We start from the raw sequence: 18,456 nt of genomic DNA, 5'->3' as shown, positions 1-18,456 counted from the left end.
AAAGGCAAGGAATCATAAACCCGATAGGCTTTCCAATTACAAGTTGTTGTCTGTATATTATCTTTTGTAGCACCAAATCCATTGTGAATGTATTGTCTTTTGCTGCTTGATTGTAAGTGACATTCATGACTGAATATATGAAACTAATTCTGTGCCATTGTTTTAACTGGTCATTAATAGATCACTGACCACTCTAAAGGGAGAAGTTATTCCATTCTTTGTGAAGAAGCAGTTTAAGAGAAGCAGACCATCAATTCCAGTTCAAGTCGGTGAGAATGAAGAAGATTTAAAAGAAAAGCAGCAAGGTAGGTTTTTTTGTTTAATTCCTTGGATCAAGGAGATAAATGTTTAAGTCATCTCAATAAAGGGTCTGGTTGTGGACCAGAAGGTGACTATGTAAATGTACAAATGACTACACAATTGGGTGCTCTAGCACCCAATCATTGCTCTGTATGCACCCTGTGTCCACTAAATCTTATGGGGAGCGATCTTTGCAGTACTCCTCAACCCTCCTTTGGAATAAACTCCAACTCAACATAAAGAATGTGGTGGCTGTGGAGATGTTCAAAACTGTTTTGAAGACACACCTGTTTTCATTGTTATAATTGTTATGTTTACTCTTATTGTATATTGTGTACATATCTTTCACTTTCTTTTGTACAGCGCGGCGAGACTTTATTGTAAGTTGCGCTATATAAAAACTGTTTACTACTATTATTATTATTACATAAGGCACTTTAAGCCTAAGCTGTTAATTAAGTCCATCAAAACTGCCCGACAATGAGTCAGTTGAATTTGTAATAATGAAACAATTAAAACAATACATCATAGGTTTATTTATTGGATTATACAGTTAATTTAACTTGCTTATTCAGAACAGCCAAACTGTTGTACATTGTTGCTCCTAGTTAGGTTGAAGGGTGGGCCAATTATGTGTGAATATTATTTGGCTTAGTCGTTAAGGTGCCGAATATAAAACAAACTTATGCAAAATATGCCCTTCAAAAGTAGAAATTTAGTATTGATATGTCATAATCTCTTTGATATGTCATAGTCGAATGTTTGAGTGCAAGTAATAGTTCATAGCTATTCCAGCTTTCGAGATATTTAGCATTAAAGAAAATATATCAAATCTTCTGAATGTTACTCTTTGGCTAAGTTGATGACGACATCAGCTCTTCAGTGCGGACTTAAATTTTAAGGTTAACAACAGATTACCCTTCAATTACTTTTAAGGTCGTTTGTCATTGATGAATTTGTAATGCAATTAGAACATGTTATATGTGTCCTATTCTCATTGAATTTTGCATTACATCAGAGGAACTAATCCATTGGTCTGTGTGTGAGAATATAAAGTAACAACTTTAATTTATAAGACTCAGATGCTTTAAGGTTCATTTTGTAAAAAGTAAAGAGGAAATAGAAATACAACTTAGATTGATGCCAGTCATTTTCAATGATTAACAACATATCAAAATGATTTTACAAATTTGCAACATTTTTGGGCCGTATGTGAAATGAGATACAAATGCTTCACATTCATGTACAGTAGCTTGCAAATATATTGAAGAACTCAATAATTTGGCCAGTCTCCATAGCAACATCAGTGTGCCAATTCATTTTACAAAGTTTATGATAATAAATTAAAATTCAGTGAATGTAATTACAGAATGTCAACACTAACCAATACGGAAAAATAAACTGAAAAACAATAGAATGGTCATTGTCTTTACAAGAGAACCACATTGTTCCTTCAAAACAATAGAATGGTCATTGTCATTTTACAAGAGAACTACATTGTTAATTAAAAACAATAGAATGGTCATTGTCATTTTACAAGAGAACCACATTGTTCCTTTAAAACAATAGACTGGTCATTGTCATTTTACAAGAGAACCACATTGTTCCTTAAAAACAATAGAATGATCATTGTCATTTTACAAGAGAACTACATTGTTCCTTAAAAACAATAGAATGGTCATTGTCATTTTACAAGAGAACCACATTGTTCCTTAAAAACAATAGACTGGTCATTGTCATTTTACAGTCTTACAATGAGTTTCTTGCCAAAAATCAATACAATCCTTAATTGTTATGACTTGTGCAGTCTATAACTATCACCCCATAAAGAAGGAACTGATGTTGGACAACGCCCTTTTGGGTGTTTAAATTTCAAGAATATTTGAAGAAAATTTGTCCAAACACCGACTGAAGTAAAGATTCAGTCAACTGTCTCTAGGAAAGATATATAACATTATCTACCCTCAGTTTAACCAGGCTGTAGTCTACCTCTAAGAGATAACTGTATACACTTTGAAACTTTGATAGCGAAGGTAAATGATACTGTCAAAAATGATTTTATAAGAGTAAGTACGAATATTTATAAAAATGAAAATCATCCACTACACAATGAATTGACATCTCTATTCAAAACGACTAACTATAATCTAAGAAACAAGTCAATAACTCCCAAATACAGAATATGTGCTTACAAAAATTCATTTGTAGCTGCTATATATATTCAAAATGGCAAAGTTAAACCTTTATTGTAATTTTAATATTCAGTAAATGTGTTTAAATATTTAATTTTCTATACTAATATTCATATTTTAATTTCATGTTTAAATGAACTTGTTGAGTACTAATTCGTCTTCAATTTTCGTAACATACTTTTTGAATTTTTGATGTCCTTTTTATAAATATTTATATTTATACTGGAAATAAATAAACTGAAACTGAATACATGATAACTGTATCATATCAACTCAAACCACATTCAAGATAAAATATATATTAAGTTATCTACCCTGAGTTAACCAGGCTGGAGTCTACCTCTAAGAGATAACTGTATACATAATAAGTTGATAACTGTATCATGTCAACTCAAACCACATTCAACATCAGATATATATTACATCATCTTTATATAGGTCGCATGAATTTTCCAGCTTATAATTCTAAACCTCTCTATCAGTAAAAGTTGTTCTGTTACTTTGATGAAGCTGTCACGAATAATAAGAGTCGGAAGCAATCTGTATTGTTAAAGATTTTATATTTGTGCTTTTGAAAAAACAAGCTTATATAATGAACTAATTTGAGTTAGATGTGATATAATTAGGTTTTCACCTGTGAGTATTAAGATGAGCGCACCACCTGTTTCCAATGGGAGGCATTTACCTCGGGCAGTCAACAGCTTCTCGTGATAATTTTTTTGTTCTTTTGATGTGTATAATTTGTATCATGTCATTCCTCAAGCTGTGAGAAAAATGTGTGGAATCGCAAGCTGTGTATTGCTGCAATGTTGACAACGCTTGACCCTAACATTTATCAACAAAATTGATCATCAAAAGAAAAGGATGTGTGATAAAGATAAAACCAGCAGCCTGGTAGGCAGGTGGTGCTCTCCTCTGTTCAACTCTATCAGAGATACTGTATTAATCAGCCTTCTCATAGATAGGTAGAAATTAGAGGTGAAATAGCAATTAGAGAAATTAGCTACCTTTATGAAAGTTCATTGACAGCACTCTACTTTTCTTCCCCAAAGCGCTGGGTTAGAACAGGTTCTGGAAATTCTGCAGAGTCATGGAAAAACGGAAATCATATATATTTTTTTTCCAGGCCTGGAAAAGTCCACAATATTTGGAGGCCGGGTGTTATATGAAAAGTCAGGGTAATTTGATCATTGCTGTTGTGTAAAAAAATGAGTAAACCAACTCAAAACCTTTACAACTAATAGTCCCCTTGACAGATGCAGGTGACTAAAGAGTTCGTCAAACCATGGAGGTAAATCTGTTTTTACCTCCATGGTCAAACAAAGTGCCTATACTAGCCTAGAGACCCTATTATCAAGACTATCTACAGTGTGTAACCTAGGTTTGATGTTTAGTCAGACTGTCTACTCAAAGACACAAACAAATATATCTGAGGAGTCTGGCTCTGTATATTCTGTAAGTCAATAATCTAATGTTCCTTGAAACGTGACGCTCACAACAAACACCTGCAAAAGATACCAGTATCTCCATGTGTGTAATTAATACATACATATATAGGATATCCCTATGGTACCAGATGTACTTTTTGACCCTTGACACCAAAACACTTATGATGATAATCTTCAGAACACAGGTTAGTCTGGAGAACACAGTATCTCGGGTCATCTGCAGGGATTAAACATGCTAAGTTTAAGGAACAACCTCAAATGATAATAGTCTGAACATCACCTGCATATAGTGTGATATTGCTCGCCACTCTTAATCTGTACCCCCTCTAAACAAACTTAAGACAGTGAAAAGTACCTCGATACAAGCCAGGTTGTGGAACTGAACAATTATGGCAATTAGTCTGGTTGCCATAGCAACCACTTTCAACTTTACCTATACCACAATGCTTTTATACTGCTGTTTAAGCAGTCTAAATACTCTGAAACCTTTCTAGTTATCAACTGAAACTCTAACAACAAACAACAAGTACCAAAGAATATAACAACAAAACAGTACCAAATCACTGTTGCTAGCCCACACCCCACCATAGAATATAGGAACATAATACTGTGCAGTTATCGGCCCAGACCCCACCATAGGATATAGGAACATAATTCTGTAGCTATCAGCCCACATCCCACCATTTGATATAGGAACAATACTGCAGCTATTGCCCCCCCTCCCACCATAGGATAAAGGAACATAACACTGCTGCTATCGGCCCACACCCCCACCATAGGATATAGGAACATAATACTTCAGCTATCGGCCCACACTCCCACCATAGGATATAGGAACATAATACTGCAGCTATCGGCCCACATCCCACCATAGGATATAGGAGCATAACACTGCAGCTATCGGCCCACACCCCCACCAAAGGATATAGGAACATCATACTGTGCAGCTATCCTAAGACTGACTCATTTTATTAAATCACAAATGCAGTTAGACAGCCTTAACCAGATATGGTAATATGTGCCAAGCCAACTACTACATAAGCGTCACTAGGGCAATACCATAATTTGCATTTTCCTAACCTAACCTACATTGTAACATGTACCCTAAGTGGCACCATCATCCTCACAGTAATAACATACACTAGCTGCTGATGCAGGGTTAAATCCTCGCTGCTGTGGATATATTCTCTTAAGTAGTGGCAATAGATTCAATCAACACAGAGAGTAGCAAAACCAAAGCAACCTCGCACTAAACTACAGAATCTCATATGGGCCATTACAATAATTAGAGTTGTATTTCTAACAGGCTACAGTTTCAAGCATTTTGCATATATTTAAATATAAACCAAAGCAGTATTTTTGGCAAACTTGAAGCAAGTTAAATTTGTAAGACTGATTTTTGTCCGCGAACAATCTAGAAAGTAAATTAAATGTGTAAAATGGTTCGCTATTTGCACACGCTAAAGATGGTATACTGCAAGTATTTTCACATACTTTTGAACAATTTTCTTCTTCTGTTGTCTTTGAAAAAAGTTGAAGTGAAAATATTATTTAAAATATAATATTGAGCTTGGGTTGGGCTTGAGAAATTTCTTATATAAATCAAGACTCAAGTTTATTCATAAAAATATTATATACTCATTTATCTATTCATTGTCCAATCAAGATTGTTTGATGAACTTCAATTGGCTAGGCTTAAAGGTCAAGCGACACGTAGACTTGACTTAACATAATATTAAACTTAACAATTCTTACATTAACAAAAACCCAACACCGCAATTTTTTTCCGTCTCCAAAGGGGTAGAAATCGGTAAAAAGTACTATTACGTAATAGATTCAGTGACGTCACGGGGGGAGCGCAGAAGAGTGCAAACTGTATATGTTCTGCGCAGTGCATTGGGTATGGAGAAATCTCAAACTTCTCGAAAATATTACCTTTTTCAGCAGTCTGTTACAAGAAAGTTAAGATTTGGATTAAGATGAAAAATCACAAATTGATACATAAGACATCGAACAAAACATCCATTGACTTCTTTTTTCATAAATTCCTTGCATTTTCTTCCTATCAAGCAACATAAACTCCGCAAAAATCGGCTAGATTGACTCGTTCAGGGAAAGCCGAAAACAAATGACGTCATTTGTTTACCAAGTCGAAAGTGCATGATATCGTCGCTTGGAACTGCTATTGCATACCACATACACAGTTTCTATACACGCACTGTAGTACGCATATATACACAGCACAGCATAGCTTATACATATCGCGAAATGGCTGCCGGTGGCATTGACACACAGTATTTAGATAGCAACGGCGAAGAAGTAAGGGAAATGGAGGACATGGTGGACGATCGTGGGGAAGTTTTTCCCTACATGTTCGAACCGGAGACCAGCGAAGAGGAAGCGGGATCGGACAGCGATGTCGAAATTGATCGTCTTGACGGAATATAACGGTAACGTTACGCCAAGTGTACTATACTTTATATAGGATAGTTGTGTCACTAGTCAGGCCTACAACCGATAAATGTTTCCTAACTTTGCTCATACACTTAGCTAGCCAATTTGTTGATGGGGCAGCAAAATTAACATGAATGTGCGGTCGAGTAAAGTTAAGGAAGTTACTATTTTCCTTAAAAGTTGTGGCAGCACATGCCCCAGGAACATGTCACACAGACATAATTCATTTGGTTAGTAGATTGAAGGAGCCAATTGGAAGAGTGCACAACAAATTCAGAGGTGGCCTATTATTAATTTCCTAGCAGATGTAGGCCTAGTGGCAAATTAGTGAAGTTACCACAAATCAGGGAAAGGGTGGGGGGAGGGAGAAGGTGGCACCTCACACCAGCTTTTTGTCATTTCCGCTTGAGCTAATTTCATAACCAGATTTTCTCAATCTAGGGAATGGATTCAGAAGTGGGAAAGAGTTGGAAACGAGGCAATATCGGCCTGTTTTATTTTCCTTTGCAGCATTGTCCCAACAGAGGCAAGACTTCTAAGAAGAGGCTACCCCCTCCTTACTAGTGATGTTACTTGTAAGGAGCTTCAATGGTAGATTGCCCTTCAGAGGTGCCCCTTTTCTATTTTGACATGTTAGTACAGTATGCCCCAATAATTGAGGTTGGTATGAAGTCATTGAATTGGCTCTTTATTATTTGAACTGGTTTGTATTGTTTACAGGTGTCATTGTGGCCAACGTGCTGTGATGCCTACAGCAAGGGAGTGTAGATGCTGCAGCGAAATAGATAAGGATAGTGATGGATGAAGAAGGTGCTGCATGCATCACCTTACACCCAGGTTTTGAAGCTATGTGCCTGAACCCATTGTTTCTTCAGACAGCCTACTACATGTACCGTCAACAGTATGGTGGACGTGCACAGGAAAACAGGATCCAAGAGTAAGTATAGAATACATTATTTTTGTTGTATACCTTTATTCATTGCTCTGACCTGCTGTTGAAAGATGTAACAATACAGAGGGTGTATTCATAAGTTTAGTTTTGTTTCGTTGTGAAAGGAATAACATTAAGATATAGATTTGATCAAGAAAATTTGTGCACCATGTTCAAAACCTGCTTCTGATTAGGTCATTTTGACCAAAAACTGGTGTAATGCCCTTGAGGTTAACCCTTATCATGCTGACTGACATAGTAGTCATTAACACTGAGCCATGGAACCAAATGCCACACAAAAAATGTCCACCATGCTTGTGCACGATCCATTTACAAATTTTAGTCCCCGAGATACAATGATCAGTTTGTATAAATGGCATAGCTAGGCTTACTTTAGGGGAGGCAGATTTAGGGGCCAAGCAAATTCTGGAAATCATATAGAAATTTATTTTAAAATTGACGTCCCCAGATGGCTACCAAGCTTTTGTGTGTCTTCATCTTTTATAGCTGGTTTTCATATGATTATTTTACAGGAAATACAGACACACAGCATACAGACAACTTGCACGGATGAGCTAGCAGTTTTTAGGGAAGGAGATTTGTGTTGTTCTCCCATCCTATGCAGTAAAGAGGATTAGAGAAGCTTTACCATCTGAACAGTATGAAGGATTTAAATTATCAAGACTGAGAATGTGGACTGTTTATGCCAAGTCATAGTATCATTTCTGCAAAGTTTTATAGAAACAGGGTTCAGTCCTGTCTGTTTTGTGGCTGAATGGTGAACATTTTGGAATTCCAGCTTACATTTTTCTGTTTCATGGTATTAACTACAATCTTGGATGAAATTTTACATTTTCAAGTTTGGGAAGTACATAACAGTAATAAATAATAAAAACTCAAGTTAATTTTTTGTATGTATTCTCTCTTGTAAGCAAAGCTGTCACTTCTAGTAGCCTGCCAACAAAATCTGGATGATTGAAATCTCAAATATACTAGGTTAAAATAGAAGAATAGTTTGAATTAAGTACCCTAAACCACTATGTCAATGGGATCTGGAGAGCTTAGGCTTTCATTTTAATAAAATTGTAATGAGAATCAATCTGAAATTGTTCATTAATCCATGGAATATCAAGGTTACTTGATCATAAATGAGATAAAAAAAATCACATTTTATCCCATGCGGGGAACAAACAGCAAATTTCTGTCAATTCTTTTCGAGAAAAACAAAAAATTGGCAACATGTTTGAAACACCAAAGTTGCATACAAATAGTAAGTCAGCATGAAATTTACATTTATGAAGTCTAAGCTCTCTAGAAAGGAATACTTGTCATTGGAATTTTTTTTTAAATATAATGTTATCATTACTAATAGTTAGTTACAATGGAAACCAGATGTAAGTAAAACTTGAATGTAAAACTTTAGCAACTTCCCTAAAGGCTGGTAGCGACCTGTTAATTAATACTGCTCTGCAGCTGTGCCATACACCATGTGAACAGACGATTCACAGAGTCGATTGCTCCCCACTACAATGAAACAAAATTAGAACTTGGGAGGCCATCAACTACAGTACTTCAGCAAAGCTTTTGAAATCTGCTTCGGTGTTGTTTTATGGCATCCTCATTGTTCAGATGAACATAGGAGCTTGCAAGGGGTGGGGGCTCTTTTCTGACAGGAACAGGACACTCCTCTCCCAGAGTTCCACTTCTGCAGAAGTTGTTGCAAGCAGTCAAGAAGTTCCCATACATAATCTGTAGAATAGTAAAGATATGAAGAATAATATAATAATAGTTTATAAAAACATACCACTTAGATAGAGGCATTCCAATCACTCCATTTCGGTCAATAGGCATGGCACAGTTGTCGGTCAAGTCTTTGGATGCCCAACTAAGGCGACAGCTGAGTACACCTCAATTGGTGTGGATACATGGGTCAGGTTTAACCTGACAACTTGTGCCTGAACAATTCCAATATATTTTTTACTGATTACAACAAAAACCCTTCACCTGTTTGTGCACCTAATATTATGGATTATGTAATCTTCAGCAGGATGTGTGGTCATTGTCTCAGTAGCTTAACCACTGTTTATGTAGTAAAGTAAACATGTGGACAGAGTAACATCCTGTCCCATCCCCTTGTAATGCATGGTAAAATAGTGTATAAGATGCAACTTTCACCATTTGTATTCAGTAGCAGATATCCAGCCAAGTGAAGATATAATATACTCTGTAAAATCCAACTACTTGTTTGTGCCTTTATTTCTTGTTCACATACAGCTGTGACAACTCTACCAGATACAGTATGTATATGCTAATTGAAGTAAAGACTGATGGCCTCACCACACATTCCAGACTGCCCCACAGTGTTGGTGTCAAAATTAATAATGATCCTCTTTCCAGAAAGTTATGGCACCAATTGATTTTCCAGACTAATCTACTATCAATCTTGAAAATTACCTTGAAGGGTCATCTTTGTCATGCTCAGATGAGTTAACTGATGGAGTGTAGTCCGGACTACCTGGCGGTTTTTCGGTGTATCCTGATGTGGATGCCACAGCAGCAGACGGACCATCATCGCCACTGTGAGATGGCCCTGGTTGCTTTGATGGTGTTCTTGTCTCTGTTGGTCCAGTCAGCAACTTCAATGGTGGTAGGGGGACCAGTGAACACTGGACTTCTACATGTGTTACATTCACTGAAAATTAGAATAAACGCTTATTATACCACACACATACAGTAGGCTGCTCTTGGACAGGGGTCAGCTGCCTAGATGGTTCACTTATCTTTTCTGAAGGAGAGCATATCCTCCTGCTTTATGTGGCTGCAAAAATATGGGCCACTCACACCATGAGCATTGCAAATGACTTCAGCTTGGTTTCATATTGTATAACTACAATGTAATCTCCCTTCTCTCAGTAACTATAGCTGTAGCCTTTATATTTTCCTGTGAAGCCATCAGGTATAGCCTCCTCAACCACTCTCGTCAGGCAGGCGGATATGATGGATAAAATACAATGTATATTATCCCCTAGTCAGCCTGCCCAATGTGCAGTTTTAATTGCTATTTTGCTTTCAACGAGTACTGTTTCTAAAATTTTGGCCCCTGTACTCACTTCTGCTATAGAATACTCTATAGATGTATGAAAGTTTTCCATTCTTCCTTGTATTACCCTAGCTTACACTTCTCTACCACATTTTCTCCCCCCAACCCCCCTGCCTCCTTTTTGTCTGGTAGCTTGCCCCCCCCCCATATACATGCCTCAATGTTTTACTGGTGGAGATTCCTTGTATCCCGTTCAAAACTGACTACTTAAATCTTTAATGCCTGTCACCACCCTCCCCTCCCCCATTTCCCAACTGTTTTTCGGTAATATCAAGCACATGTCTATAAGATCATGCTACCTTTAGATGGAGATGTACATTCTGCAGAATCCTGCCTTTATTTTCACTGCAGTTGGTTGGGGAACAGCTTCTAGATTAATCTAAGTATTGAAAATTGGAAAAGAAAATAACAAGGAAGTTATGAAAGTTCATTTAAGAAAGCAGTTTGATATGTTTGAAAGTACCTGTCACAAGCGTTTTCTCTTGCAACAAAAATTGCAGCCCTACCAACAAAAATGGCAAAATATAAGGATGTCATTTACTGTGAAACATATGAGCTATGACTCTTGAGTATATAGATAGGTGGGAGCACATTATAATATTGGGCAAAATGACATGTAAACATCTTATGCTTGTTATTCTGGATTTTTCATGATGTACCACAAATGAAAGTTAATATAGCCCTAGCCTACGCCTAACTTTATCGTCGCCGTACCTAATTTAGGGCCTAACTAACTGAACGAAATTATAAGAATTAGGCTACTGTAAGATAGTAATAATACCAAGTTAGTCATTGTTGTAGAAGGCCTAGGCCAGAAAATACACTTACTCTTTTCCGATCCAGCTTCGCAACTACTGGTCTACTTGTTTCTATATCTCCTCGAGATTTGAAGATACTTTCTCCAAATAGAGAAGGAACGACATTGTCTTGTAGACGGCGAGCTGTTGGTGTTCCAAGTCCAAGTTGCGCGGATAGGCGATAGGAATCGAAACTTTAACTGGTGAAGGGCGCACTGCACACATAAGATTCGCTCGAAGGTCCAAGCCAATCTTTACTTATAGGCAGCTAGGCTGGCTGAGTGCACTGGTACTAAGCTATCGCTGTATACAGTGTTGACGAACACGAAACTTTCTTGTACTGCTGTGCACCCATTCTCATCTGATATTTTGTTTACTGTTCGTGACGTTTTGTTTACGGCTTTGATCTCGGTTAGCATATTAGGCATACATAGTTTTGGTAACATTGGCGGTTCCCCCCGTGACGTCATTATCTTTCGGAATTAGCTTGGTTATTAACTTAATTAAAACAGCAAAGAAACAATTGTGGAACTCCAAATTTGGAATATAGGGTTTTGATATGTAGCTTTTCAATTTGTGTAAGTTTGAAGGAAATCTGTTACGTGTCACTTGACCTTTAAAGGCATTGAAGACTCGCCCCAAACCGCTTGCCGCCCTCTGCAAAAAGTAAACTTTCGGTTGCTTGCAAGTGAAGGTTTTTTTTCTTGTCACTACAAGAAGAAGACAGTAATGAAACATGACACCTTGTTATCTTTATCTGAACCTGAGATGTCCATCGCTGCAATTACCTCCCTTATCGGGAAGAAAATGTTTATGTTTTCAGCCAAATTAACTGAAGTAACTACAGTAAAAACTAATATTTTATTTTTGCTTTTGCCATACCATTTAATTATCAACGTTAATTGACCACTAAATAATTCGGTGTGAAGTCTCTTATTACTGCTACTCATGTTGTCTGCACCAATGTTGTGGCGACGGTCTTTAATAACTTGTATGTTGAAGTATGTATTGTTGTACTGAATAGTACTTACTAGTGCCTATCTTAAAATATGCCCATTTGTAGCTTTATGTTTCTTTGAACATGCAAGTGGTCGGTGATGATCACTTTGTATAATGAAATACTTACCGAACAAGTATGGTTCGTACTTCTGTGCTGCCCATACTATTGAAAGACAGCCCTTTTCTGTGGCTGAATATCATCTTTGCTTGCATGTGTTACGGGGAACAATTCACCCAACTCTTTAAAACAATATTACACTTTCTGAGGTGTCACTTCTCAAAATAAAATCTTGTTCAAGTTTTGTTAATTAGAGTATAGGTGATATTGTCAATTTAGAATTGAAATGTCTGAATTGACCTCTCCTGACTTGCCCCCCCCCACCCCCCCCCACCCCCCCCCCCCCCCCATTTGATCCAGTTTGGTTTACCCTTCTTAGTGCAATCTGTAAGTGGTTATGCAATGGCTACAAAATCAGGTATGAATCATCTGTAAAAACCAGTTAGTCCTAAATATGACCTTACTGTAAATCTGTTTTTGTAACCGGTCTACTGGCTATTTTAATTGCTTCTATTTTGTCCGTTATGGCTTGATACCATACCATCAATATGTCCAGAAATGCCAATCTCTTCATTTGATGGCTGTGCTGTTTGGTTTGCTGTGCTTTTATCTACTTAATATTTCGTTCAACACTTTCAAATGCTCTTCCCACGTGGGTGTATGAAGCAGCTTATATCATCAATATCATTATGTACCCTGCTATTAATACCTTTTTCTTATGATTCTAAAGCCGTCACCCTGTTTAATAACTAAACCAAATGGCATGGTTTCAAACTGATAAAGACCCTTATGAGTAACAAAAGTGATATAACTTTTGAATTCCTGCCAATATGCTGTGCTAAGGTCTAGTTTTGAAAAAATATCAATCTCAAGATAGTTGAGAAAATATTTCTTCTGCATCTCGAATACGTTGTTGTACACAGTTTCTTAACATGCCAACCATCTGTAGGAGTGCTACCAATGGAAACGCATGCTCACATGCAGTTCAATATCTTTCTCCTGTGGTGCATGTGGAATTGGGTACAGTTTACATGTGATAGGAGTTTCATCAATCAGTTTCATCTCATTCCTAAATTTGTTCTACCCAGAATGCCGTTTTTTTCTTCTTCTGTAATTGCCTAACATTCACTTAACCTGTCTCTTTTGTTTGTTTTCAAGCACTAATATGCACATCTTTTATGTAAAGGTCTATTCTTTCTGTTCTAATCTAGGTGAAATGAAAGGTTATTTCCATCCTTGTTTTTAATTTCTTTTTTTTAATTTGTCTCTGTTCTATAAAAGTGAGCTTGCATTAAAAGTGGTTTGACAACGATGCCCCATGTTTATTCGATACATAATTTAACTTTTCAACTACTTTGAAAGGACCTTTCAATTGTATTAAGAGTTTAGTAGCTTTCTTCAGAGTTTATTTGCTTTCTTCGGTTCTATTTCAGCTACTTTGCATGTCTTCTCTAACTTTTCTTGCAAGTCCATTACATATATCGATAAGTTTCTTTATTTCTTGTAGATTAACAACAGGGTTCCATATTGTGCACAGCATTTATGGCACACCCCTGTTGATATTGCCCCTGCGAGTAATGAACCATTCACGCATTCCACCCTGTGCAGATAACTCTATTTAGTAACATTGGTTAATATTGAGAGATATTTCACCAATGTAACAGTTGGACTTTCTTTGAGAAAATCATGGCACTTAAAAACATCACTATTTATTCTGAACAATACTTTTCTGTTTGATGATCGCTAAGAAAATAGATCAAAATGTCTAAATAACTATCTAATTGCCTATTTATATATTAATGAGCAGATATACAGTAATACATTCTGATATTATATATTACTTATGTATATTTATCAAGTCCATAGAAAACAAATAGAATCTTAAGATCTGCATTATAACAAAACACTGGCTTCAAGTAACAGTGTTCATCTATGAAATATTTGATGATGGAATAAGTTTAATAACTAGGCTAATCTTGCTGTTCACCATTCTGGCATAGTATTTCATAAGTTACACTTGGTAACACCTAGAAGCCCACAAATGTTTTGTCTATAACATGGTTCATGCATTTTTTGTCATTTTGAGAATACTGGCTGGGGGTGTCGGAGTAAAACGAACATTGTCAAAGGTGAAGAGGGGCTATAGATTTGTCGGGCTGCTTTCTAACCGTTTTGCACCATATGAATGGTTGTTAATGTGCAAGTAAATGAAGACATCAAATCAGCTGGATAAGTTCCAAAAATGTCAACCTTCTAATTGACACTGTTATAATGGAAAAGAGATTCTTCCTAGTAGTAGGTATCGTATTATTAAGCATACTTTATGACAACTAGTGAAGAGAACATGAAATATGAAATGATAAATACAAGTTACATACAAGTTACTGTACATAAGCTTAATAGTCTCAACTGGAACATTCCTGCACAGCTCTTTAATTTTTGGATTCTGGATTTTACTTCCTGCTCTCAGCAGGTCACCGAAGATTTGTCACATTGTAATGCATGCTCAACAGTTTCTTGTAGTTAATATTCAATGCATAGAAGAGTAATCAAAGGTTTCTGGGGGACAAGCTGAACATGTGTCTGTTTGACATTCTGTTTTGTTAGGATGGAGATAAGTCTAAAAGTTTTATCAAGTAAGAGCCACTTTTAAAGTTCTATTTAACAGTTTTCTAAGAACTTGTTTTTTGTCTTTCCAATTCACAATATTGAGTTCAAGTTTCCATAATCCGGTGATAATTTATTCATAAATGAAGAGATGAACATGCCTTACAACATAATTTGTTACTTCAGTCCAACAAAATCTCAAAAACAAAAGTGGTGCAAAGAGACAATAACCTGTCACAAAGGAATCCAAATGAAAATAAAACACATTATGTTAACATTGTGATACACACAATGTCTGTACTGGAGAGATGCATTTGTTGCTCTATAATTAGGAGCATGTAACTGAGTCTGATTGTGTACTACGTAGATCAGGGGTTCACTAACTGGGGTGCAGGAACCCCCCAGGGGGTGCATGAACCCATTCCAGGGGGTTCATGAGACATTTCTGAAAGTCAAAACAAGAGTACTTTTCGTTGAACTAAAATCTGATATATCATATCATTTAGTAATATACAAAAGTCTTACCTATCGACAAACTCTTTTCGCTTTCCATATGCATGTTTGCCAAAATTGCCATAGTAGTACCATTACATTATTACACTATATGAACTTGATCTTTTACGAAGCACTGGAAAGGTGTTTTTTTCAGCCTGGAAGGATTTCACTGTTTCGCTCAAGCCCCAAAATATTCATGATGTTTTAAGTTCCAGTATTTGGCACAACGAAAAAATTAAGGTGGGTAATACATGCATTTTGTTTAAAGATTGGCAAAGACATGGTACTGTATATTATATGTTAACGATCTGATAAACTCTAAGGGTGAGTTCTTATCTGCTGATGAGATTTATACAAAATATGATGTGAGAACAAATTTTCTTCACGTGCATGGTTTTAAAAAAGCAATAGAGAAATCCTTTTCTGGTCTATTAGGCCAGATAAATAATTCTCTTGCACTCCCATTTCAAGGCTTTCATATTAAAACTGTTTTTATGGATCCAAAAGGGTTTAAAAGGTTTTATAATATTTTATGAACAAATAAAAAGGTCCAATATAAATGTATTCACAAATGGAACATGCTCTTGTCCCCAATTTTTTTCTGAAGTAGATTGGTATAAGGTGTGCTCATACAATTGGAAATGTACTTGTGAGGTGAAGCTCCGTTGGTTCCAATTTTGTCTTCTTGACAGAATTTTTGGGAAAAATACTCTAATGGTTAAAATTGGCAAAACCAATGATCCATTGTGCACTTTTTGTGGGGTGGCAGATGAGAGTTTAATTCATTTATTTTGGGAATGCAGCTTCACTCAGAAAGTATGGAGGGATTTTCAAATCTGGGTTCAAATTAAATTGAATATTTACTGTAGTTAGTAAAGAGCTTGTTCTGTTTGGAAATTATTTGTACAAAGACTATGTGTTTAATAACATCCTTCTGGTTCTGAAATTTTGTGTTTACAAAAGTAAGGTTAAAAATGAGAAACCTTCCTTTAACTATGGTAAAATTGATTTAAAGAATTTTTTATTTAAAAGAAAAGTTTATGTATCAAACTAGTTGTAAGCAAAATGCTTTTGATATCAGATGGCATACAGTAAGTGGAAATCTTTATTTGAAGTTTAATGATTTATTTGTTGTTGTCATTAATATTGACTATTGGTCATAAAGTATATGTTATTATGAATTGTACATTGTTTGGACTCTTGTTGGAATGATAATAAAAAAAAATATAAAAAAATAAATAAAAATTAAATAGTTACCACATGTATGCAACTATGAAGTACCTTTTTGCATTTGGTCAATAAGTCTGCAGAGTACTATACATATTAAGACTACATTTGATCAGAACAACACATCCTCTCCTCAGTGCTCATTTTTAAGAAAATTTTAAGGTTGTCCTTCGGACAACCAATTGCCTTCATATTTGGTTGTCCGAAGGATTTTTTAGGTGTCCAAATGAAAGCACTTGAATTTGTAAAATGGCCTGCCTTGCGCGAGAGCCGTAAGTGATACTGAACATGTATCAATTTAGCCTTTTAGGTGAGTACAGTAACGTTAGGCTACGCAGGCCTAGTCAATAGGCCTGAGGCTTAGGTGTTACTCTTAGTGACTATAGTCTTACGGAGATCGACAAATCTTGAACAGAACTGTAGTGTAGAGTTAGAGACATTTTATGTGGTGTATGACACTGTTCAGGATTAATCATTTTGGGTTGCGGGAATTCTCTGACCAGTAGTGAAAAAATGATTTTCTTAATGGTTTCCGATAATTTCCAGAGACAGAGGGTAAGCCCAGTGTATACAGCACATACATTGCAGCAACATACATTGCATGCGGTATGCCCACATTCACAGTATCGTACTGCATACAGGGTGTACTCCAGCTAGCTTGTCATACGTGCTTGCGTCCGTGAGGTAGGGATCAAGTATGGTCGCGGCCACCGTACAGCTAAAGTGTAGGATTTTCTCCTCATTACTGAACATATGGAAATATGATGTATTTCTTACGTTGTTTCTAAATATTAGGATTTTTGGGGGTGAATTTTTATTTAAAAGGATATATGAGTTTTCCAAGTTTTGTTTGAAACTTGTGTTGAACACCTACGGCAATTAAGCTAGTCGTGCGTCGGACAACCTAAGCAGGGTTTTAGGTTGTCTGATGTGATTTTTGGTCGTCTCGGATGATCAGACGACCGTTAAACTTGAGCCCTGCTCCTAGATGGTGTCACCGAATGAATAATGAACAGCTAACGAATGAATGTATTTGATTGCCAACAGTACGTTGTCCAGACACTGTATCATACCGTACATGGATAAGAAACAAATTGTTCAATGTATTACTCAATATTTGGAAGAGAAACTTAATCGACTAAAATTCAAGTTAATTGTTAGAGGATTTTAGTTTGGATAGGATCAAAAATTTGATAAGGTCATCCCAGAAAGGCGTGCTGTGTCTATGTGAGGCTAAATAAAAAAAAGTTGCCGTTCACTTTTGAGAAAATTTAATGACTAGCCAGAGGTAATGGATGAAATATTTGGGAATTTAAAGAATGTTTCTGACTGGAATGTTTTTGTTTTGACTATACAAGGAAACTACTTTCATTGGTTTCTGTGAAACTTGTAACCTCTGCAGTTGTGATGGCATGCATATATGGTATAGGTGTGTGTATAGAACCTTACTTATTAAACATGTATGGTACCTCAATAATGGAAACTTTGATATATCTTATATTTTGTATGTGGATGCACCATACTAAGCTTAAATAGCCTGGTTTTTATAGCCAAGGTCAAAGTTCACTTGAAGTCAGCAGCTCAGTAAAACTGTTACAATCTTATAACACAATGATATCCCAAGGAATGAAACTTGGATAGATCTCATACTCTGTATGTGAATATCACATAGTGTGTAGATAATGATGAAGCGTATGGTTTATTGTGGACAAGGTCAGCAGAGGCCAAAGTGTGAAAAACTTGTAAACATGATGAAAACATGATCAATGAAAAGTTGTAAACATGACAGATTAGACTAAACACTCTTACAGTAATGCATAGTGTGTGTTGAATAGCACTGAGAGAATA

At 36.2% G+C, this 18,456-nt stretch overlaps 1 protein-coding gene and 2 long non-coding RNA genes across 6 annotated transcripts in view; 2 read left to right on the top strand and 1 right to left on the bottom strand.

Annotated features, from left to right (window-relative positions):
* Window positions 1-18,456, top strand: part of LOC139976892 (translation initiation factor eIF2B subunit gamma-like) — a 109,529-nt gene that overhangs the window by 43,762 nt on the left and 47,311 nt on the right. For both annotated transcript variants that reach the window (XM_071985770.1, XM_071985779.1), the window contains exon 7: window positions 181-305. In XM_071985770.1, the coding sequence (XP_071841871.1) occupies window positions 181-305 (125 nt within the window). The remainder of the gene's footprint in view (window positions 1-180; window positions 306-18,456) is intronic.
* Window positions 5,660-8,225, top strand: LOC139976981 (uncharacterized). Of its 3 annotated transcripts, none has more exons than XR_011796354.1 (3): window positions 5,660-6,390; window positions 6,905-7,331; window positions 7,859-8,225. It is a non-coding gene; the product is annotated as an uncharacterized lncRNA (long non-coding RNA). The 3 variants fall into 3 exon arrangements; XR_011796355.1 differs by having other exon boundaries at window positions 5,669-6,390; window positions 7,115-7,331; XR_011796352.1 differs by lacking the exon at window positions 5,660-6,390 and having other exon boundaries at window positions 6,422-7,331.
* On the bottom strand, window positions 8,229-11,844 carry LOC139976987 (uncharacterized). The gene is made up of 4 exons (XR_011796356.1): window positions 11,254-11,844; window positions 10,725-10,804; window positions 9,780-10,017; window positions 8,229-9,074 (listed from the first exon to the last, which is right to left on the bottom strand). It is a non-coding gene; the product is annotated as an uncharacterized lncRNA (long non-coding RNA).

This window comes from Apostichopus japonicus, chromosome 2 (assembly GCF_037975245.1).
Source record: "Apostichopus japonicus isolate 1M-3 chromosome 2, ASM3797524v1, whole genome shotgun sequence".
NCBI classification, from domain to species: domain Eukaryota; kingdom Metazoa; phylum Echinodermata; class Holothuroidea; order Aspidochirotida; family Stichopodidae; genus Apostichopus; species Apostichopus japonicus.
This window is presented reverse-complemented; position numbering and strand designations above follow the sequence as displayed.